The sequence below is a fragment of the Rhinatrema bivittatum genome, chromosome 8, assembly GCF_901001135.1.
Source record: "Rhinatrema bivittatum chromosome 8, aRhiBiv1.1, whole genome shotgun sequence".
NCBI lineage: Eukaryota > Metazoa > Chordata > Amphibia > Gymnophiona > Rhinatrematidae > Rhinatrema > Rhinatrema bivittatum.
The window spans coordinates 99,660,723-99,684,421 of record NC_042622.1 but is presented as its reverse complement, the minus strand read 5'-3'; the positions used below and the strand labels follow the sequence as shown (position 1 = coordinate 99,684,421).

The window sequence follows — 23,699 nt, the reverse complement described above, 5'->3', positions numbered from 1 at the left end:
ATTGGATTTTCTAAGGGCTGTAGTGCGGTTTTGGATAGCGCACGCTTACAGTCCAAGGTATGTAAGGCCCGTTCCCCTTGGTTAGAATGAGGCCTTGGGAAGAATGTGGGTAAAACTATGGATTGGTTCAAGTGGAATTCCGTAACTACCTTTGGGAGGAATTTTGGAAGTGTACGGAGAACCAATCTGTCATGTAGGACCTTTGTATAAGGTGAATACGTGACAAGTGCTTGTAACTCACTAACCCTTCTAGCTGATGTAATGGCTACGAGGAAGATAGTTTTCTATGTGAGAAATTTAAGATCACAGGTATCTATGGGTTCAAAAGGAGAACGCATGAGACTTGTTAAGACCAGATTCAGGTCCCATGCTGTGACTGGAGGCCGAATTGGTGGTTTGAGGTGAATTAAACCTCTCATAAACCTGCTGACGAGAGGTTGTGTGGATACTGGTGCATCTCCCATTTTGTTATGGTAAGCAGAGATTGCACTTAAGTGTACTCTTACAGATGAGGTCTGGAGACCAGATTCTGAAAGGTGATATAAGTAGTCTAGAAGAGAAGTAGTGGGGCAAGTGAAAGGATCAATTGTGTTTTGCTTGCACCACAAGGTAAATCTTTTCCATTTGGAAGAATAATTCTTCCGGGTGGAGGGTTTACGTGAAGCTACCAGCACTTGAGATCCATTGGATGAAAGATTGAGTGGTTGTAAAATCAAGCTTTCAACATCCATGCTGTCAGGGATAGGGATTGGAGGTTGGGATGTCGCAACAGACCCTGATCCTGAGTTATGAGAGTGGGAGCTACTCCTAAATGAATTGGGTCCCTGACTGAGAGGTCTAGAAGTATGGGAAACCATACTTGTTGAGGCCAGTACGGGGCTATGAGTATCATGGTCCCCTTGTCCTGTTGTAGTTTCACTAGAGTTTTGGTTATGAGCGGTATCGGGGGATACGCGTATAGAAGGCCTGAGTTCCAGTGGCGAGCAAAGGCGACCCTGGGTAAGCGATTTGTCTGCTTGAAGAGGGAGCAATAATTGTTCACTTTAAGAACATAAGAACATAAGAAAATGCCATACTGGGTCAGACCAAGGGTCCATCAAGCCCAGCATCCTGTTTCCAACAGTGGCCAATCCAGGCCATAAGAACCTGGCAAGTACCCAAAAACTAAGTCTATTCCATGTAACCATTGCTAATGGCAGTGGCTATTCTCTAAGTGAACTTAATTAATAGCAGGTAATAGACTTCTCCTCCAAGAACTTATCCAATCCTTTTTTAAACACAGCTACACTAACTGCACTAACCACATCCTCTGGCAACAAATTCCAGAGTTTAATTGTGCGTTGAGTGAAAAAGAACTTTCTCTGATTAGTTTTAAATGTGCCCCATGCTAACTTCATGGAGTGCCCCCTAGTCTTTCTACAATCCGAAAGAGTAAATAACCGATTCACATCTACCCGTTCTAGACCTCTCATGATTTTAAACACCTCTATCATATCCCCCCTCAGTCGTCTCTTCTCCAAGCTGAAAAGTCCTAACCTCTTTAGTCTTTCCTCATAGGGGAGTTGTTCCATTCCCCTTATCATTTTGGTAGCCCTTCTCTGTACCTTCTCCATCGCAATTATATCTTTTTTGAGATGCGGTGACCAGAATTGTACACAGTATTCAAGGTGCGGTCTCACCATGGAGCGATACAGAGGCATTATTACATTTTCCGTTTTATTCATCATTCCTTTTCTAATAATTCCCAACATTCTGTTTGCTTTTTTGACTGCCGCAGCACACTGCACCGACGATTTCAATGTGTTATCCACTATGACACCTAGATCTCTTTCTTGCGTTGTAGCACCTAATATGGAACCCAACATTGTGTAATTATAGCATGGGTTATTTTTCCCTATATGCATCACCTTGCACTTATCCACATTAAATTTCATCTGCCATTTGGATGCCCAATTTTCCAGTCTCACAAGGTCTTCCTGCAATTTATCACAATCTGCTTGTGATTTAACTACTCTGAACAATTTTGTGTCATCTGCAAATTTGATTATCTCACTCGTATTTCTTTCCAGATCATTTATAAATATATTGAACAGTAAGGGTCCCAATACAGATCCCTGAGGCACTCCACTGTCCACTCCTTTCCACTGAGAAAATTGCCCATTTAATCCTACTCTCTGTTTCCTGTCTTTTAGCCAGTTTGCAATCCACGAAAGGACATCGCCACCTATCCCATGACTTTTTACTTTTCCTAGAAGCCTCTCATGAGGAACTTTGTCAAACGCCTTCTGAAAATCCAAGTATACTATATCTACCGGTTCACCTTTATCCACATGTTTATTAACTCCTTCAAAAAGGTGAAGCAGATTTGTGAGGCAAGACTTGCCCTGGGTAAAGCCATGCTGACTTTGTTTTATTTGTTTTGTTTTTAAAAAATTTATTAATCACTTAACACTTTGTTCCATTAAACCATGTCTTTCTATATGTTCTATGTTCTGTGATTTTGATGTTTAGAACACTTTCCACTATTTTTCCTGGCACTGAAGTCAGGCTAACCGGTCTGTAGTTTCCCGGATCGCCCCTGGAGCCCTTTTTAAATATTGGTGTTACATTTGCTATCCTCCAGTCTTCAGGTACAATGGATGATTTTAATGATAAGTTACAAATTTTTACTAATAGGTCTGAAATTTCATTTTTTAGTTCCTTCAGAACTCTGGGGTGTATACCATCCGGTCCAGGTGATTTACTACTCTTCAGTTTGTCAATCAGGCCTACCACATCTTCTAGGTTCACCGTGATTTGATTCAGTCCATCTGAATCATTACCCATGAAAACCTTCTCCATTACGGGTACCTCCCCAACATCCTCTTCAGTAAACACCGAAGCAAAGAAATCATTTAATCTTTCCGCGATGGCCTTATCTTCTCTAAGTGTCCCTTTAACCCCTCGATCATCTAACGGTCCAACTGACTCCCTCACAGGCTTTCTGCTTTGGATAAATTTAAAAAAGTTTTTACTGTGAGATTTGCCTCTACAGCCAACTTCTTTTCAAATTCTCTCTTAGCCTGTCTTATCAATGTCTTACATTTAACTTGCCAATGTTTATGCTTTATCCTATTTTCTTCTGTTGGATCCTTCTTACAATTTTTGAATGAAGATCTTTTGGCTAAAATAGCTTCTTTCACCTCCCCTTTTAACCATGCCGGTAATCGTTTTGCCTTCTTTCCACCTTTCTTAATGTGTGGAATACATCTGGACTGTGCTTCTAGAATGGTATTTTTTAACAATGACCACGCCTCTTGGACATTTTTTACTTTTGTAGCTGCTACTTTCAGTTTTTTTCTAACAATTCTTCTCATTTTATCAAAGTTTCCCTTTTGAAAGTTTAGCACGAGAGCCTTGGATTTGCACACTGTTCCTTTTCCAGTCATTAAATCAAATTTGATCATATTATGATCACTATTGCCAAGCGGCCCCACCACCGTTACCTCTCTCACCAAGTCCTGTGCTCCACTGAGAATTAGATCTAAAATTGCTCCCTCTCTCGTCGGTTCCTGAACCAAATTGCTCCATAAAGCTATCATTTATTCCATCCAGGAACGTTATCTCTCTAGCGTGACCACTTTGTAATTCAGTTGTGATGCAAAGAGGTCTATTGTTGGTTGGCCCCAAAGTTAAAAGATTTTGGTTGCCACTTCTGGATCCAGGGACCACTCGTGTGGTTGTAACTGCCGACTGAGTCGATCGGCCACTACGCTGAGAATTCCTGCTAGATAAGTGGCCCTTAAAAGCATTGAGTGTGCTAGGGCCCAGTCCCAAATCTGCGCTGCTTCTTGGCAAAGGAGATACGAACCTGTACCTCCCTGTTTGTTGATGTACCACATGGCAACTCTGTTGTCCGTTTGTATCAGAACAGTCTTGTGTGAAAGGCAGTCCTTGAATGCATGCAGCGCATAACGTATAGCTCGAAGCTCTAGGAAGTTTATCTGAAATGTTGCCTCGAGTTTTGTCCAAGTACCCTGAGTCTGCAGAGGACCAATGTGTGCTCCCCAGCCTAAGGTGGATGCATCTGTAGTTAATGTTACTTGCGCAATCGGTTGCTGGAAAGGAAGACCTTTTAGCAAGTTTGTCATAGTTGTCCACCACAGGAGTGAAGAACGTAGTTCCTGAATGACTTGAATTGGAAAAGACAGTGGTTGAATGGCCTGTATCCATTGTGTTTTGAGAGACCATTGCATAAGCCTCATGGCTAATCTGGCCATAGGAGTGACGTGAACTGTCGAGGCCATGTGACCCAGAAGTATGAGGCATTGATGGGCGGTGACTTGTGACCGAGCACGCAGAGAGTTCGCTAGGGAAATGAGTGTCTGTGCGCGGTCTCTTGGAAGAAAAGCTTTTGCTGTTAAGGTGTTCAATTCTGCTCCGATGAATTGTAACAGGTGAGATAGTGTGAAGTGGGATTTCGGGTAATTGATGAGGAATCCCAAGGAATGGAGTAGATTGATTGTGAGCTTGAGAGAGTTAAGAGCTCCTTCTTTCGTTTGGCTTTTGATGAGCCAATCGTCGAGATAGGGAAACACGTGCACACCTTGCTTGTGCAGGTGTGCCACCGCCACTGCTAGACATTTTGTGAATACTCGAGGTGCTGAGGCAAGGCCGAATGGAAGCACCCTGTATTGGAAATGTTGATCTCCTACTCAGAATCGTAGATACTTGGGATGAGGAAGGAAAATGGGAATGTGAGCGCAAGCGTCTTGAAGATCCAGAGAACAGAGCCAATCTCCTTTTTGAAGTAGAGGTAACATTGTGCCCAATGATACCATCCAAAATTTTTCTTTTCTCAGGAATCTGTTGAGATTTCTGAGGTCTAGGATGGGTCGTAGGCCTCCTGTTTTCTTTGGAATGAGGAAATAACGGGAGTAGAATCCTCTGCCCTGCTGAGGCCGGGGAACTGGTTCCATGGCACTGGCTCTCAGAAGGGTGGATAATTCTGTTTTCAAGAGTGTGGACTGGTTGCTTACTGTCCAAGACGATGTGGGTGGAGTGTCGTTTGGTACAGTGAGGAAATTTAATCGGTACCCTTCAGATGTGATGGAGAGTACCCATTGGTCTGTGGTAATGACAGTCCAGTGTTGAGGAAAGTAGGCAATCCGCCCTCCTACCGGCATGGTTGGGTGTGGATTGGAGGAGAGGCTGCTGTTCCCTGGTATTATTTCAAAACCCTGAAGTGAATGCAGTCTGTGGAGAGGGTTGAGGCCTGGATATTTTTTGCTGCCTAGATTGGGTACATTGATTTGGTCTAGCTGTACGTGCACAGGTTGGAGGAGGATAGTAATGCCTTTGACGGTAATATGGACGTCTGGTATCCTTCCTTGGCATCCTTCTTGAGGAAGGCTGGAATTCCTGAGGTAGAAGAGAGAGCTGTTTTAGGGTTTCCGTGTGATCTTTTAACACGGCGAGTGCTTCCTTAACCTTGTCTCCAAAAAGATTATCGCCGAGACAAGGGAGATCAGCCAATTTCTCCTGCACCTCAGGTCTTAAATCAGAGGCCTTAAGCCATGCTCAGCATCTGGCATTGATTCCTGTAGCTGATAGTCGAGCTGCTGTCTCGAAGCTATCGTACGCCGCCCTGACCTCGTGCTTTCCAGCTTCTAGGCCTTTGTGTATGATATTGGAAAGGGACTCCTGTAATTGATCAGGGAGTGTTTCAGCAATCTCTTGCACTTGCTTGCAGAGATTGCGTTGGTATTGATTCATGAATAGCTGATAGGCTGCTATTCTAGAAACCAGCATAGAACCTTGGTATATTTTCCTCCCAAGATTATCAAGGAATCTGCTATCCTTGCCTGGTGGAGTTGAGGAATGTGTTTTAATTCTTTTCGCCTTCTTTTGAGCAGACTCAACTACTACGGATTGGTGAGGTAGTTGAGTCTTTTGGAAACCTGGAACTTGCTGAACCAGGTATGTGGCATCAGATTTTTTGTTGACTGCAGGAATGGACCCAGGATGTTCCCATATTCTATACATCAATTCCTGAAGAACTTCATGGACTGGTATAGCTAACATTTCTTTCGGTGGGTCAACAAATTGTAACACTTCCAGTGTTTTTTGTTTGGTGTCCACTTCTGTTTGTAATTGGAATGGGATAGTTTCCGCCGTTTCCTTTACAAAATTTGAGAAGGATAAATCCTCTGGAGGGGATTTCCAGCGGTCTTCTGGTGGAGAAGGCTCAGAAAGGATGTCCTAATCGGTGGAAATATCAGTGTCTGTTCCTGTCCAGGTGTCTGGGGTAGGAACTGTAGGTTTTGGTATGGAAGGCATCGATGGAAAAGGTTTAGGCACCGATGGAAATGTGGGAGATTGTGGAGGAATCTGCTTTGAAATTCCTGAAGGACCTGGTGTGGGTTCTGGAACCGGAGTTTCATCGATTTGTTGAGGTTTTCTAGGCAGAGAATCGATGAGGGTGTCCAATTTTGCTAAGATAGGTGCAAAAATGGACAAATCTGGAACCGGCATCGATGGGATGTCTGATGGCATCGATATATTCCTTGCAATCGGTGCCGATGGCATCGGTGAGGGAACAGACGATGGCACCGTTACTGGTATCGATGGCGTATCCACCGGAATCGGTGTCGATGGAAGGGCTGGTGTTGATGGCGTCTGGCCCAGGGGTTGGACTGGTGTCGGCACGGCCTCGAGGAGTGCATCCCTGACCGCCTGGCGGATATACCCGTCCAGTTCCGCCCGCATAGCTGGTGAAACCAGAGCAGCTATGGGGGGAGGCGGCGATGGCGATTCCGGTACCTCCGCAGAGCCCTGGGGAGGTACGGTTCCCGGCACAGATAACGGTGCGGATCGCCGTGGCGTCGAAGGCCTCGGAGAAACCACGTCCAGCCGAGGTTTCTTAGATGGCGAAGCCGACTCCCTCGATGGTGCAGCGGGCATCGGTTAGATACCCAAACCGTGCGGCCGTCAATGACGATGCCGGTGCTTTTCCTTACTTTTCTCGCTGCTGGATGTCTATGCCCTTGAAGACGGTGTGGGAGAAAGTAACGCTGAATCTCCCGATTCTCCTGGGAGTCGCTTCTTGAGGACGACCTTGCGAATCGCTCTGGCCGGAGACTATTGTGTCGATGTCGATGCCGAAGGGAGCAATTGAATGTGAAAAAGTTGCTCCATCTTCTCCATACGAAGCCGACGTCCCTTCGATGTCATCTCGGCACATTTTGGGCAGGACTGTACGTCATCTTCCCCGCCGAGACAGAGCCCACATTCTAAATATGAGTCTGTAATCGACATCGTTCTGCTACAATTTGGGCATTTTTTGAAGCCCGAAGCCATTTTGAGTCGGACAGCCGTCGATGACTTTGGCTACGAAAAACGGCACGGAATCGATCGAAAAGTGGAAAAAACTCACCGCGATGTAAAAGTTGTGGGAGACCACTGTGGTAGGAAGTTTTCCCGAAAACGTTTTGTAAAGTTTGAAAAATGGTGAAAATCACCACAGGACTCCAAATTAACCACGAGGCTAACGGCTCCGCGGAAAAAAGAAGACTGAAGAGAGACCCCTGTGGCAGAGAATATCATGGCATGCTGGGTATGCTCAGTAGGCACTCTGGGTGCCAGTCAAAAGTTTATAGAAACTTTGACAGAAGTTTTTCCATATAGGGCTCCATTATCGATGTCACCCATATGTGAGGACTAGCATCCTGCTTGTCCTGGGATAATACTATGACCAAAGACTGAAAAAAGGATCAAGCACAATAAATACAATGACATTTTCAAATATTAGTTTTCTAAAAAAAGAATAAATTTTGAAGATTATTCTAAGTAGAATTTATTTAACACAGAGTCCCTTTGAATTGCAATAGGCAGTATATGATATATATAAGGACCCATGATAAAGTGGCATACATGGGGAGGCTGACACTTGAAAAAAAATGCCTTCAATCACACACAAATTAGCTACTACAGCACTGGCCCACAAACCTTGGGTGCATGTTTTAATACAAGAAATAAAGAACATATATTAAAACAAAATTTATTAATTTCAACACTAGTGTGGGTTATATTCTGTTTTAACCATGGTGCTGTCAATAAAGATTCTTCCTAGTGCTTTAAAAGTAATACATATTGAATTTTAACAGCAGAAATGTGAGGGTTATGTGGTTAGATGTGTAAATATATAAAGTGGTCAACCCTGTTTCAGGTCACATTTCCTAGACCTTTTTTGATTCAGTTAGAAGGCTTGTACGTATTGCATACATTTTTTTTAAATGTCTTGCTCATCTCAGTTTCCTTTCACGTCCTGGTTACCCTGCCTCCTCTCACTTGATTGGCTGGTTATTTTCGCGCCATTTCCTACAGCATTTAAAGAACCTTGTTGTTAGTGTATTGGTGCACTCCTGGACATTTTGAACCAAATTTATACAGATATGTTTATGTACTGTTAAGCTTTGTTATGATAGAGGTTACCCATCGTTCTATTGTACCACACCATTAATTTCGTTTGTATTTTTAGATTTGAAACGTTTTGTTCTGTCCCTCCCGACGCAGCCTTGCGGCGAAACACAGGATCCGTGTCGGGAAACCTGCTAGTAATATTGTAATACATTGTATATAAAGTATGTGGAGTTGCCATTTTCAAGTAAATCTTCTAGAATAACACATTGCATCTACTGTGTGGACTTTTAGTTTATTCTGCACTTTCTCTACAATTGGTGGTCTTACAAGTGCAGTACTTGTTCTCCATTTTTTGTTTTTGGATACAGTTTTTAAAACAGTTTACTCAAACAACCACAGCCAGTACAGCAGTGAGATAAGTTACCAATAGATACATTAATATTTCACATGTGCAGAAAGCTAGCTTTTACCTTGGAGTAATTGCTGGATGGTTGTGTTCTCCAGTTGCATTGCCTGTTTCTGTCTGCTCAGCTGGTCAAGTTCCTTTTGTAGTTCATGGCTAGCTGATTCTAACTTTTCTAAATTAGATACCGCATTTTTACTGCAATCTTCTGTAGCTGTTAGAACTCTGAAAGTCAGAATATCTTGGTGTCAGATATTCTTTCACATTCCAAAACATTTAAATATAGTTTCATACTTGACTTAATATATTAATTCCTATAAGGAAGCAGCAAACCATAAATATACCTATGGCTGGCAACAAGTACAATAATTTCATGAAAATAACAGCCCTAATAAAACGAGTATACATACCAAAGTGTGCAAAGTGCAACCTTCAATTTTATCCCTTAATTTTACAGCACTGGCTTAACACATTGTTGATCAGTATATTCTTGGAAAGATGTTTGCTGGAAAATGGAAAAATTTATTCTTGCCTGATAATTTTCTTTCCTTGAATCATGCTATACCAGTTCACACATGTGGGTTATTCCCCGCTGCTAGCAGATGGAGTTAGAGGGCACACCTTTTTCTGTTACATTATAACAGGTGACTGTGCAACTCCAGTAAAAGCCAGTTTTCGCATGTCAAAGCAACAAAAGCAACAAAAAACTTAATTTTAACACTTATAGAAATTCTATAACACCAATAAAGAAGGATTCGCTTAAAACATTCAACTCTGCCAAAATAGGAATTAATAAGAGAAAAGATAGATGAATCTCAGGTTATACCCACAAAGAGAACAATCATTTCTGCAGAAGGGAGGAACATCTTTAATGACAGAATAGTTTGAACTTCTCTGGTGGGCATAGACATAGCAGGATTCAAAGAAAGTAAATAATCAGGTAAGAGTAAATTCCTCTTTCCTTTTCGTCCTGCTACACCAGTCCAGATATATAAGGTACTCAATCCCAATTAAACTGGGATGGGAGACATTAGGTTGCCCTGAGAATGCCAGTTCCAAAGGCTGTCTTCCTTTGCATGAACTTCTAAACTAGAATGTAAGGAAGACCAGATGGTTACCTTACAAATATCCTCTGAAGCAAGAGCTGTAGACTGCTCAAGAATCTTGAGCTCTTGAAGAATGGATCTGGATGACCTTTGAATAGGTAAGCTGAAGAAATTGTCCCTTTGATCTACCTAGCCAAGGAAGCTTTAGAACAGGGATAGCCAACTCCACAATGAATATGCATGAGACAGATTTGCACAGAATGGAGGCAGTGCATACAAATCTATCTCATGCATATTCATTGTGGATATCCTGAAAACCAGGCCTGCTTGTGGCTCTTGTGGAGCGGAGTAGGCACCCCTGCCTTAGAAGCTGTCTCATCTTGCTCGGACCTCCAAATAAAACAATCTATCAGATTTTCTAAACTGCTTTGTGATTTCTAGATACCTCAGATGAACTAAATGGACATCCAATAAGCAGAGATTTCCCTTTACTGTGACACTCTTCTGGTGAAAAGGCCAGAAGAGAGATTGTCTAATTTAAATGGAACAAGGAAACTACTATGGGCAAAAAGGATAGAATTGGATGAAGAAAAACAAAGTCCAAGAAAAAAAAAACCAGAAACAGATCTCTGCAAGATAATGCTTGAAACTCAGAGATATACTTAGTTGAGGAAATGGTTACTAGGAAGGTAGTCTTCAATGAAAGTCCTTCAAAAAGCCTGTTTAAAGAGACTCAACTATGGCTCTGATTACCAGGTTCAAATTTACTGAGAAACCAAGAGCCTGAAGGGAGGTCAAATACATTTCACTCTTCGAAGGAAATGAGAAATATCTGGATGGGAGGCAATGGAAGACCCTTGTATTCTACCTCTGTAACAGGAGATGGCCACCACTTGGGCTTAAGAGAATTCAAGGCTAAACCTTTACCCAACCCCCTTTGAAGGAAAACTAAATTGTCAGAAATATTTGGCCGCCAAGGGGAAACTGTAACATATTTTGAAGAGATGCCAAATTCTGACATAAGCCAGCAATGTCAAAGCCTTACAGGCCCTGAACAGGGTTGAAATTACTGAAGAGGAGTATCACTTTTTGTACAACCATGATTTCTCAAGGGCCAAGTTATAAGATAAAATGGAGTCAGATCTTCCAGAAGAACTGGATCCCCAACTCAAGAGATCCCAAGTTCCTAGGAATTGAATCTGAAGTGCCTCAGTCTTATGAAATCCAGATACATGAGATCTTGGCCAATCCAGAGTTACACCAGGGAGGAAATACATAGAGCAATCCTCTCTTTGGGCATGGTTGAATGAAAGCATCTATTATTTAGAATCCATATTGCTTGCATTGACTGAAGAAACTGTGCCTTGGAATTCTTGTCAGTTACCAATAGATCTATTATTTATTTATACAATTTCTGTCACAACCAATTACCAAAAAACTGTTCTAGGCGGTTTCCATAAAAACATACATAATCATAAACATAAAACAATACAAAATACAAAATTGCATTAGCTAAAACATATTTAAAATTAAATTAATTAAAGCTTCCTTAAACAGAGGAGTCTTAACCTGCATTTGAAAAAATGTGTAATCTTGCATCCACTGGATGCTTACTGGGAGCTCATTCAAAGCAGGTGGGGCTGCCCACGAAAGGGCTCTATTCCTTGTCTCCTATAACGTAGCCTTTCTGAGCTCTGGCACATTTAATAAAAACTTACCTTCTGACCTCAATGCCTGCTGGGGTATATACCAGGAGACTAAATTTTTCAAATATGCTGGTCCCTCCCTATGTAACACTTTAAATGTTAGTGTAATCAGCTTAAATTTAACTCTCTGAGTAATGGGGAGCCAATGTAATGATCAATAATAATGAGCTAATGTAAAGTTATTATTTTTAATATTATGTTATTATATTGTCATTTTATCATTACAACATTTTATGATAGTGTATTTCTAACGTTTCACATGTTTTATTGTTTCCGCATGTTCATTATACCCATGTTTCATTGTATCCGCCATCCAGCGACAGTTCAGATTGGATAAGTTCTTGGAGGAGAAGTCCATTACCTGCTATTAAGTTCACTTAGAGAATAGCCACTGCCATTAGCAACAGTAACATGGAATAGACTTAGGGGTAGATTTTCAGACGAGCGCGAATAGCCTACTTTTGTTTGCGCTCCAGGCGCAAACAAAAGTACGCTGGATTTTAGTAGATACGCGCGTAGTCGCGCGTATCGGCTAAAATCCTGGATCGGCGCGCGCAAGGCTATCGATTTCGTATAGCCTGCGCGCGCCGAGCCGCGCAGCCTACCCCCGTTCCCTCCTAGGCCGCTCCGAAATCGGAGCGGCCTAGAAGGGAACTTTCCTTTGCCCTCCCCTCACCTTCCCCTCCCTTCCCCTACCTAACCCACCCGCCCGGCCCTGTCTAAACCCCCATCCTACCTTTGTCGGGGGATTTACGCCTCCCAGAGGGAGGCGTAAATCCCCGCGCGCGAGCGGGACTCCTGCGCGCCGGGCCGCGACCTGGGGGCGGGTACGGAGGGCGCGGCCACGCCCCCGGACCGCCCCGGGCCGTAGCCATGCCCCCGTACCCGCCCCCAAAACGCTGCCGACACGCCCCCGCAACGCCGCGCGCTCCGGCCCCGCCCCCCGACACGCCTCCCGACACGCCCACTCCGAAAACCCCGGGACTTACGCGAGTCCCGGGGTTCTGCGCGCGCCGGTGAGCCTATGTAAAATAGGCTCACCGGCGCGCAGGGCCCTGCTCGCGTAAATCCGCCCGCCCCTTAGTTTTTGGGTACTTGCCAGGTTCTTATGGCCTGGATTGGCCACTGTTGGAAACAGGATGCTGGGCTTGATGGACCCTTGGTCTGACCCAGTATGGCATTTTCTTATGTTCTTATGTCTTCTGTCTTTTGTGATGTGTATGTCCTGACAACTGAAGAATGTTGTGAGTAAAATTTATGTTTCTATGTAATGTCTGAGTACCTGAGTTGTTTGTGGTTCTGATTATTGCAAATTACCTTATAATAAAGTGGGAACATTATATAGATTAGAGTTATAGCCATGATAAAATCTTCTTATTTATTAATTTGAATTTGTGTTGCTCTCATATTAGGTTTTTTAATCCATAAACACACACATATCACTTATGCCTCGATGACAAAAGAAATACACCATACTGAGAGAACTGAATACGCCATTGATTTTCAGAAATCATCCCATCAAGCCTTTTCCATGCCTTTGCCACAGAGGATATCTTGCACCCTTCATTATATGAACTGAACTGTTACCACTTTTTGCCTGATTTTCTATTTGTGTTTGTTTTGCTCTAGATGATTGTTTCCCTTGCTTAGATGAGAATGTATTACCCTTTGCTTAAAGTTTGCAATCAGTATTATCCTTTATTAGATGCATTTAGTTATACCTTTTGCTCAACCCGCAGTAGCTGCTGAATTAGGAATAGCTATTAGAAGATTGCAATCAGTAGTGCATGTAGTGAAAGCTTTGCAACAAACTGTTGACTTACTATTGTTTCTATGTATAACAGACATGGCTTAGATTATATGCTTGCAACACAGGATGGCTTATGCACTATTTTAAACAGTTCAGAGTATTTTGAGGGAAGATTAACAGTGCAGATGGGACACACTCTTTTCCTTGTTCTCTAGGCCTTGATAGTTTTATATTTTGTATCCTATGCTTACTGTTATGTTTCTGTTTCTCATGCCTTTGCTCATGGATAAGGAAGAAATTTCTGTCCCTAAAGAGGATTCTATTATGGACATCTTGAGAAAGTCTTGGCGCTTTCCCTGTACGTACCCGGATCAGTCCAGACAGTAGGTTGGGCCTCCTGTCCAGCAGACTGAGACAGAGAAAAACTGAAAAGGCATCCTCTTATCAGGACAGAGCCCCCTGTGACCCTTCAGTATTTCTCTGTCTCCAGTAGATCCAGACAGTTGAACCTGTGGTTCCCTCTTTCTTAATTTTCTTCCCTCTGGGAGATTTTTCTCTTCGTATCTTTTAAGGATCAAGCAAGTATTATCTATCTCTCTTGTAAAATTGAAAAAAAAAAAAAGCATAAAAGTTAACTGACTGGGCATAGTTCAAAACCTGTTCCCTCTGGAGACAGCTTCTGTCTCCTTGCTCTTACAGGATAATAGGGTGGCTTGCCCCTTGATCATTCAGCCTAGGACTCCTTACCCGGTGACCTGCTGCATGAATGGGGTGAAACTGGTGGTTCAGTCACTCCCCCCTTGGCTACTTGGACCTTGAGAAGTTTAATACCTTGGGTTCCACTGCTTTTACTTCGGACAGAGAGCCTGGAATAGCTTTGGCAGCACTGCTTACCCGCTTTTTTGGCTATGCACCGAACAAAAAAAAGAAAATTGAAATGCAGCATAGCCGGGTTCGCTCTCCTGCTCCTGCTTGCGATTACAGCCAGTTGCAGCAGCCATATTTCTTCACGGCTCTCGTCATGCCGCGTTCAGCGGGTTGCTTAGCCCTTGGGGAGCCTGCTTCGCGGCTCTCCCGTGAGGGGCTTTGTTCTTCGTTTGCCCGGTGGTGAGGGTCCCTCTGCGCTGGCAGCGAGGTCAGCGGTCCGGGGTCAGGCCATCAAGTGTGCCGCCAAGCCGCCTCCCACACAAAAAGCCGTTGGAATGGTGGCCATCTTGGACTCTGCTCTGCCGGAGGAATCAGGACTTCAGGGGGGAAGGGAGCCTGATTTTTTCGATTTACCACAGAATTTAAGTCCCGTTGACTCCCCGGATGAGATCCCTGTCTCTCCCCCCACAGTCCCTCCTCCCACTTTACCCAGAAAATCAAAACCTAAATTTTCTACTGGTTTTGTGCTCCTGATGCACAAATCCTATTTAGCCAGCTTGCAAGAGGATGATGATCCAGCTCCGGACCCTGCGCCAGTGAAGCTTCCTCAGCCATCCATTCACCAGCTCCCGCAGTTGTCAGATCCGCAGGGCGCCGTTAGAGTTTGGACTGTTCCGGGGGTTCCATCTGCCCCTGACCTTCCCCAGCCCTCCCCTCCCCATGATACTGATGTGGATCCGGATGTGGATTTCTTTTCTCTAATCCTCCCATTGAAGGAGACGACCTGCGGGTTCTTAGATTATTTCAAAGGGAAGAGCTGGATCCGCTCATTCCTTTTGTTCTAGAGGAGCTGGGGATCGAGGTCCCACCTGAAGAATCTGCGCCTGTTGCTTCCTCAGGTACCGTGGACCCTGTCCTGGCGGGACTTAGGGCTCCTCCTCGTACGTTCCCGTTTCATCCCATGCTTATGCAGCTTCTCCTCCGGGAATGGGAGTCCCAGAATCAGGCCTCCAGGTGGGTCGGGCAATGGAAAAGCTCTATCCCCTCCCTGACCAATGCTTGGAGATGCTTTCCCAAGGTAGATGCTTCAGTCTCCACGGTCACAAAGCGAGCCACCATTCCAGTGGTGGTTGCTATGGCATTGAAAGATACTCAGGATCATAAACTGGAGCTGCATCTCAAGCGGATTTTCAAGGTTCTGGCCTTAGGTGTCCAGGTGACAGTCTGTAGCAGACTCATGCAGCGGGCAAGCCTCAGGTGGGTTCAACAATTGCTCAGCATCCAGGACCTCCCATCTGCAGAGACGGAACAGGCAGAACGGCTGGAAGGCGCTATTGCATATGGGGCTGATGCCCTTTACGATCTCCTCCGTGTACAGGCCAGGGCTTTGATTTCAGCCGTCTCGGCCAGGCAACTTCTTTGGCTGCGGAATTGATCGGCGGATCCTTCCTCGAAGTCGCAGCTAGGCATGCTTCCCTTCAAGGGTAAGTTACTTTTTGGTGAGGACCTTGAACAGCTTTATTAAATCTTTGGGAGAAAACAAGATTCATAAGCTGCATGAGGACTGCCCTAAACAGTCCTTTTTTCCCTCGCGCTCTCGCTTCCAAGGATAGCGTCTGTTTAACCCCAGAGCGCGGGGCTCCGTTCAAAGGGGTGCTTCCTCCAGGTCACAGTCATGGTCTCATTCCTTTCGTGGCAGACGTCCCTTCCAGGATGGTAACATGCCAGGCTCCAGCTCAAATTTCTCCTCACAATGAAATACGGCTGGCCCATTCCTCCGTTCCCAGCTTAGGTGGACGTGTGTCCCTGTCTGCCGAGGAATGGGTCAAAATAACGACTGATCAGTGGGTCCTTGATGTGATCAAAAAAGGCTACGCATTAGAATTTGCTCGGGACCTCCTGGACTGGTATCTGGTCTCTCCCTGCGGCAGTCGGAAGCGCCCAGCCTTATGTCAGTCGCTTGCCCGCCTGCAAGAACTTGGAGCCATAGTCCCGGTCCCTCTGCGGGAACAGGGGTTTGGCCAGTATTCCATCTTCTTCATCATGCCCAAGAAGGACTGCTCTTTCCCCCAATCCTGGACCTGATGAGAGTCAGTCGAGCTCTCAAGGTTCCCCATTTCAGAATGGAGACCTTGAGGGCAGTGATTGCGGCGGTTCCCTCGGGAGAATTTCTGGCCTCTCTCGATCTGACTGAGGCCTACCTACACAGCCCAATCCGTCAGGAGCACCAGAAGTACCTTCGTTTCAACATCCTGGGGCAACACTTCCAGTTTCGGGCGCTCCCATTTAGTCTCGCCACAGCACCGCACACTTTCACCAAGGTCATGGTGGTGGTGGTGGTGGCCGCTTTACGCCGGGACGGAATCCTAGTCCATCCCTATCCGGATGACTGGCGCATACGGGCAAAGTTGGAATCCCTTTGCAAGGCAGCGGTCATCAGAGTGTTGAAGTTTCTTTTCTCCCTCGGCTGGATAATCAACTTTCCCAAGAGCAATCTTCAGCCTCCTCAGGTCCTGGAATTTCTGGGAGCATGTTTCGACACTCGGATGGGCAAGGTGTTCCTGCCCGAGTCTCGAGCGCTCAAACTCATGGAGCAAATGCAGAATCTGCTGTCCCTCTTTGTGCCCATGGTCTGGGATTACCTTCAAGTCTTGGGCTCTATGGTTTCAATTATAGATTTGGTGCCTTGGGCTTTTGCGCATATGCGTCCGTTACAGAAGGCTTTGCTGTCCTGATGGAAACCGGTCTCGGAGGAGATTTGGACGCCTCTGCTGCTCTCTGATTCTACCATTGCTGACATGTAGTGGTGGCTTTCGCTCGCCCACCTTCTAAAAGGCATGCCCCTGGAAACTCCCCAGTGGGTCATTGTGATGACGGATGCCAGCCTTTCCGGCTGGGGAGTGGTGTGTCAACATCAGTCTACCCAGGGCCGCTGTTCAAATCCGGTGGCACATCAATCGTCTGGAAGCCCGAGCAGTTTGCCTGGCACTCAATTTCTTCCTTCCCTTGATATCGCTGAGGAGGGAGAAGCTTGTCTTTCACTCAGCTCTAAGCAATTTCTCTGTTCAGCCTGTCAGGCCCGAGTCCACAGCATGGGATGTTTGCCTACCATTTGCTGGAGACAAAATACTGGCAGGCTGGTGTCAGCATAAAGATATATAAGGCATGACATCAGTGAGCCTGTTTTCTGCATCCATATGCTGGTTGGCATGCATAACCCATTGTCTGGCCTAATCTGTCTGGATGAAAAGGAAAGCAGAGTTTCTTACCTGTAACAGGTGTTCTCCGAGGACAGCAGGATGTTAGTCCTCACACATGGGTGACATCATCAGATGGAGCCCGGCACAGAACTTTGATCTCAAAGAATCTAGAACTTTCAAACATACCCTTCTGAGCATGTGCAGCTGTAGTCATCACCCTGGCCCCTATGCAGAGTCCCTCAGTCTATAAAATAGCTAATACATGGAGAAACCAACTCCCAGGGGAGGTGGATGGGTCTCATGAGGACTAACATCCTGCTGTTGGGAATTATTAGAAAGGGAATGGTGAATAAAACGGAAAATGTCATAATGCCTCTGTATCGCTCCATGGTGAGACCGCACCTTGAATACTGTGTACAATTCTGGTCGCCGCATCTCAAAAAAGATATAATTGCGATGGAGAAGGTACAGAGAAGGGCTACCAAAATGATAAGGGGAATGGAACAACTCCCCTATGAGGAAAGACTAAAGAGGTTAGGACTTTTCAGCTTGGAGAAGAGACGACTGAGGGGGGATATGATAGAGGTGTTTAAAATCATGAGAGGTCTAGAACGGGTAGATGTGAATCGGTTATTTACTCTTTCGGATAGTAGAAAGACTAGGGGGCACCCCATGAAGTTAGCATGGGGCACATTTAAAACAAATCAGAGAAAGTTCTTTTTTACTCAACGCACAATTAAACTCTGGAATTTGTTGCCAGAGGATGTGGTTAGTGCAGTTAGTATAGCTGTGTTTAAAAAAGGATTGGATAAGTTCTTGGAAGAGAAGTCCATTACCTGCTATTAAGTTCACTTAGAGAATAGCCACTGCCATTAGCAATGGTAACATGGAATAGACTTAGTTTTTGGGTACTTGCCAGGTTCTTATGGCCTGGATTGGCCACTGTTGGAAACAGGATGCTGGGCTTGATGGACCCTTGGTCTGACCCAGTATGGCATTTTCTTATGTTCTTATGACAGTTAGTCCTGCTCTGAGGACAGGTAAGCAACTTTGCTTTCTCCGAGGACAGGATGGTAGTCTTCATACGTGTGATTCCCAAGCTATAGGCTGTTCAAGCAGGACAAAGCAGGAAACTGTAGAGCTGAAAGCACCACCTCTCTCCCTTTTGCCTGTGAAGCAGTTGACTCAAGGGGTCTAGGTGGGAAAAGAGTTGGGTTCTACAAAAAAAACCAAACTATAAAAACAACTGAGGCAGAAAACTCCCATGCGTAGCAGGGGCGCCAAAGGCAGAGGAGTGATGCAAGTTCCAGCAAGAAACGTAGTCCGCATTATGGAAAACATTACAAGCAGAGTTTCGGATCAGTAAACCCTGACAATGATGGTAGGTCTAGAACCTCCTGAATGCAGGAAAAAGTCTAGAGATGTAAACAAGAGGACTCTTGGACAAAGACCACACAGATTCCTTCGGTGTCGCAAGACAACCAAAAACCAACTGGGGTCAGAGAACTCCTCAGAAAGAAACTACGGTCCACTGACATCCAAAGGACAGAATGCATCTGCAGAAGTTTGCCCATGTTTGACTGATAGGCACAATAGGCAGAGAAACCAAGCACGCTTGGAAAAATAATCAGCAACAATGGCAGGGTCTGTGACAGACCCTACATGCCAAAGAGCCAGGCACAGCTGACCAGCAGGACAGCATCAAGAATTTCAGGAGATGAAAGGCAATCCCTGAATGGGATCACTAGCCCAAACCCCTGAGCAGGGAGATAAGTTAGGCCTGAAGCTCACCCACACCTCACCCTTTCAAGAGCAGGGCTATCCATCCTGTCTACAGGATAGTTCAGGTGAGCAGGAGACACTTTGGGCAACCTAGTGAACTGAGAAAAGATAAAGGCAGTACTGGCCAGAGCTTAGTGAAAATATAGTGAAAAGTGGTGTATCTTTCCCTGCAGATAATCACTAAGATATACTATAAATGCCTTAACTTTTCCTCCCCTCCCCTGACATTCCAACTGGAAGTTGGAAAGAGCGAAGAACACAAGGAGGCAGACCGCTGGACTGCCGAGTTAAGCACAAGTAGAAAGGTTGTATAACTCAATCCTAAGCAAATAACTCACTGCTGATTCCAGTAGGCACCAAGACAGAGCCATCAGCCTGCTGGAACAGCTGAAACTGAGAGCAAATTTCCCAGGGAAGAAATCCAGAAACACTCCACTAAGAGACAGGAAACAGAGGTGCTGCAAGTGCAAACCCCTGAACAGGATTTCGTCACTGGCCTGGAAACTAAGGGTACCAGGACAGGGCAAGGGCGATTTCAGCACAGATTGCCATGAACCTGGCTTAGGTATTAATACCTCAGCCATGATATAGCATAAACTTCTCCTCAAGGAAGCACAAAGTCCAGTAAATGAAACAATTGTTACATGAACCAAGACACCCCTGTTCGCAGACAGGGTTATTCCTAAAATGAGGAAGTATAGCTTGCAAGCTGCTTCAACCAAATAGCAGCACCTCTGTTGTGGGGTCCCTCGTCCCCCAACTCCCTAGGCCATGGATATAATGATAGTCTGAAAGGCATACTTGCCAATTGGATGGGTTAGAACCCTCCTCGCGGAGGTAGGGTCCCACAAGCGAGAATGACTGGCAATAATTGTCTTAATAAAAAAACACCCATAGAGCTCAGCAGGTATTAAAGGTGACTCCTGGAAGGGAGAAACCCATTATCTTCATTGGGGAGCTACTCTGGAATGGCTCCCTCTCGAAATAGACCTGATGTGCCTTAGGACAACTTAAGGAGAGCGCTAATGCTCGACCAGCTCTCGGATCTTGCAAGGAACTGAGAGCGACTGCCAGTCAGAAGCAATGACATGCCTTCTCTGGAAAACGGAGAACGAGGAATTTTCCTTGCAGGGGTGGACAACCAGGTGTCCAGAGGGGAACCTATAAGAGTTGCTCTGGAACCCAGTCAAATCCCACCTTCCTGAAGGGACATGAAAGCAATGGGAATCGGGTCCTCCTAATCCTGAAAAACCTTTCAAATCTCCGGTTGAGAGATGAGACAATCACTGATCGCTGAGGTTCAGAAGTGACCAATCCTCCACTGGCAGCCACCCTCGGATGGGGAAGGCCACCACAGTAAGAATCAAAGGGGACCCAGCATAAACAGATGATCAGCACTGCCATCCCCTGGCCCTGGCCTACAAGGAGATGCACAGATTCAAAGAATCGAGGCTCTGGCTCAGCGATAAACCTGCCAGGGACAGAGTCCCAGGGGCTTCCCCACAAAGGGGATCTGTGATATGGAAGGGGCTGAAAGACATTCCTCATCTAAAGAAGGAGAAGACTCCCAACACTACCCCTTCCTGGTGTCTACTCCCCTTAGTGCTCGACTAGGAATTCAGTCCTAGGTCAGTCCTGTGGCTGCGGCGCACAATCTGTTGTGCTTGCCATGAGGGAAACACACACACTCACCCATACAGTAGAGGGCAACTGAAGAATAGAGCCCTCCACTGTAAAAGCACACTGACCAATACTCATACAGAGGTATCCCATCCTGTAGATAGCGGCATCCCTATGACCCCACTTGCTGTGCTTGTGGGTAGAATCCCACGGCACAGCAAGAACCTAGTACCACTTGCTAGAGTCGGTGGCTGCATGCTGGCAAAAAGCAAACCACAGAGTGTGTGATGACGCCTTCCCCACCAGTGCTCCCCAAAATTTTGTGGTGCAGAACTGACGAGGAGGCTGAGACCTTGAGGCAATGATGGCAGAACTCTGGCATGGCTGAGAACTGCACCGACGGAGAATGCCGCTTGCCATCATCCAAGGCGCTTGGAGTAGATGATTTGCCGGATCCACATGCTGCACCCCACTATCATAGTAGCTCACAGTGGAGTGCATAGGAAAGTTCGATGTCAGCATCCCCAGTACCACTGAGGCTCTGGTATGGCATGATGGTGGACAGTGTTCTATGGCGTCGCCCCCTCTAGTACCTGATAATTCTCCAAGAGGCTGGACATAGCCCTTGAAACTGCGTCAGGAATGGCTCACCACTGTTTCCCTCAAGGAATGACAGCAGTGACGTCCATGGTGACCAATGGTGCCAATGGTGCTCTGCAGTCGTTTCCTGCGTCCTGTGGCATCCGACCATGTCCACTGGTGCCCACAATGGTGATAGCGAACAGAGGGCCCATAGTGCTTTCGCGCTCAATGATGGATCATATCAAGGGCACCAAACAATGCTGCACCCAGGGCTTTGACAGCGCTTGACTGAATCTTGATCAGTTCAACAGTATATAAAGCCATCCTCGGTGACAAGGGCACCCGCGGATCTCAACAACCTGGTGGCACCAATAGAGACCCTGGTGCCCGAAAGCTTCAAGGATGCCAGGGGCACCTACAGGCAGAGGCTCTGCAACTCTGACATGCGTCATTAGTGCCCAGAGGAACCAATGATTGCCAGCGCCACTGACTGTTCCCCTTGCTTCACCTATCTGTCCGAGGACATCAATACTGCGAGCTTGATGGTGTCCCTCGCCAGCAACTATGGATGACAATAGACTCGCTAGCGCTCATTAACACCGATGGTGCACAAATCCCGGCAGGGCCCCCGATGCTCCCCAATCCCAGTGGTTCAAGGCTCCTGAGATCATCGGCATCCATGGTGCCCGATAGCCATAGGTCAATGATGGGACAGTATGATGACCCTCAGTGCCCCGTCGGCACATTGCCAAGGAGCCTCGAGGGCACTGCGCCTGAATGCCGTGGTGTACCAGGGTGCCTTGAGTAAATGGCGACTCCAGCACTTGATCCATTCAAGGCTGAAATTCCTGTCACTCAAGGGTTTCAGTGGCACTTGAGGGCTCTAAAGAGCCCTGGCAGTTGATGGCCTCGGGGACAACCAGGGCGCTCAATGACGATCCCAGTGCCTTGTTAGTAGTGCTCGATATTGTTGAGAGCGGCAACGAAAGGCATAGGTGGCCAACATGGCCAATAGCCTCCATGGCAGCCGCGCACCTCAATGGCATTGAGAGTGTCTATGGTATCGGGGCAGCTCTGCACCAAAATGGCCCAGAGGGCATCGATGGCACTAATGGCGCAGACATCAAGGGCGGCTCCGATGGCATCGAGGTGGACCATGGCGCTTGATGGCAGACCTGGTCCTCAATACTAGAGATTGGTCCCCTACTCTGCCACATCGAGACATAAGGCACTCGATGACTCCAGTGCATAGAGACTCCACGTCCACAGATGCCTATGGCACATAAGGCCCTTATGGCATCAAGGGCAGTCCGGCACCTTGATGGCATCAAGGGTGACCATGGCGCTCAACGGCAGTCCTGATCCCCGATGCGCTCCTGACATCAATGCATAAGATCAATGGTGCACTGGTCACAGATGTGCACGGGCAACCATTACTGGGAATGGCATCGAAGGTGCGGCAGCAAGCTACTTGCCCAAGCTTCTGCTCACCCTCTCTCACAAGATGGTGGCACTGTAATTACCGGCAAACAGGAGGGGAGGCTACGTCCTGCCCAGGAGACTAGTTCCTTTGAATGTGGGGAGGATGAGCTTTCCCCCCCAGAGGAACAGTGTGGTCTTCGATCTCTGCACTGCCTGAACCTCCATTGATGCCAATCGATCAATGAAATGACATGGTACTCCTGTCCAGGTAGAACTCAGGAGAGTCTCCAGGCTCAGCGGCCTACACGAATCACCCACCTGACAAGGATACAAAACAGACAGAATAAGGAGAGGACAGAGATACTAAACTGCCTGAGCAGTATTTATTTAATAAGGGATAGAAATACACTCTGTCAGACTGTACAGTGACTAAGGCTCACCATATGGCTGGCAGACACAGGAAGAAAAAGGAAAAGAAATAAAACTACCATAAGGTAAAGGAAAGAAAACAGCTGCAGCTCTTGAAGAAATCATTTACAAAAACTGTAAGGAGAGAGCATTGCTGAATACTGTGAGAGACACGACTCTGGAAAAAAAAAAGAGACTGAGAGACTCTGCTTAGGGGGCAGGGTGATGACCACAGCTGCACATGCTCAGTAGGGAATATTTGAAAGTTCTAGATTCTTTGAGATCAACGTTCCATGCCAGGCTCCATCCGATGTCGTCACTCATGTGAGGACTACCATTCTGCTTGTCCTCTGAAAAACTGGCTTTTGCTGGAGCTATAATCAAAATAAACATCTATGTTGATGTCACCAAAAAAAAAAAAAAAAAAAAAGGTGTGTCCTTGGAGCTCATTTCATTGTTGATTGGAGCCTACATAGTAAGCTCCAATCAACATATGCAAGAATATCATGGAGT

The 23,699-nt window shown here is 46.0% G+C and overlaps 1 protein-coding gene across 4 annotated transcripts in view; it reads right to left on the bottom strand.

The window, feature by feature from the left end:
• The window catches only part of CNTRL (centriolin), a 402,596-nt gene that overhangs the window by 108,663 nt on the left and 270,234 nt on the right, over positions 1-23,699 (bottom strand). For all 4 annotated transcript variants that reach the window (XM_029610804.1, XM_029610805.1, XM_029610806.1 and 1 more), the window contains one exon: positions 8,871-9,028. In XM_029610804.1, coding sequence (XP_029466664.1) covers positions 8,871-9,028 — 158 coding nt within the window. The remainder of the gene's footprint in view (positions 1-8,870; positions 9,029-23,699) is intronic.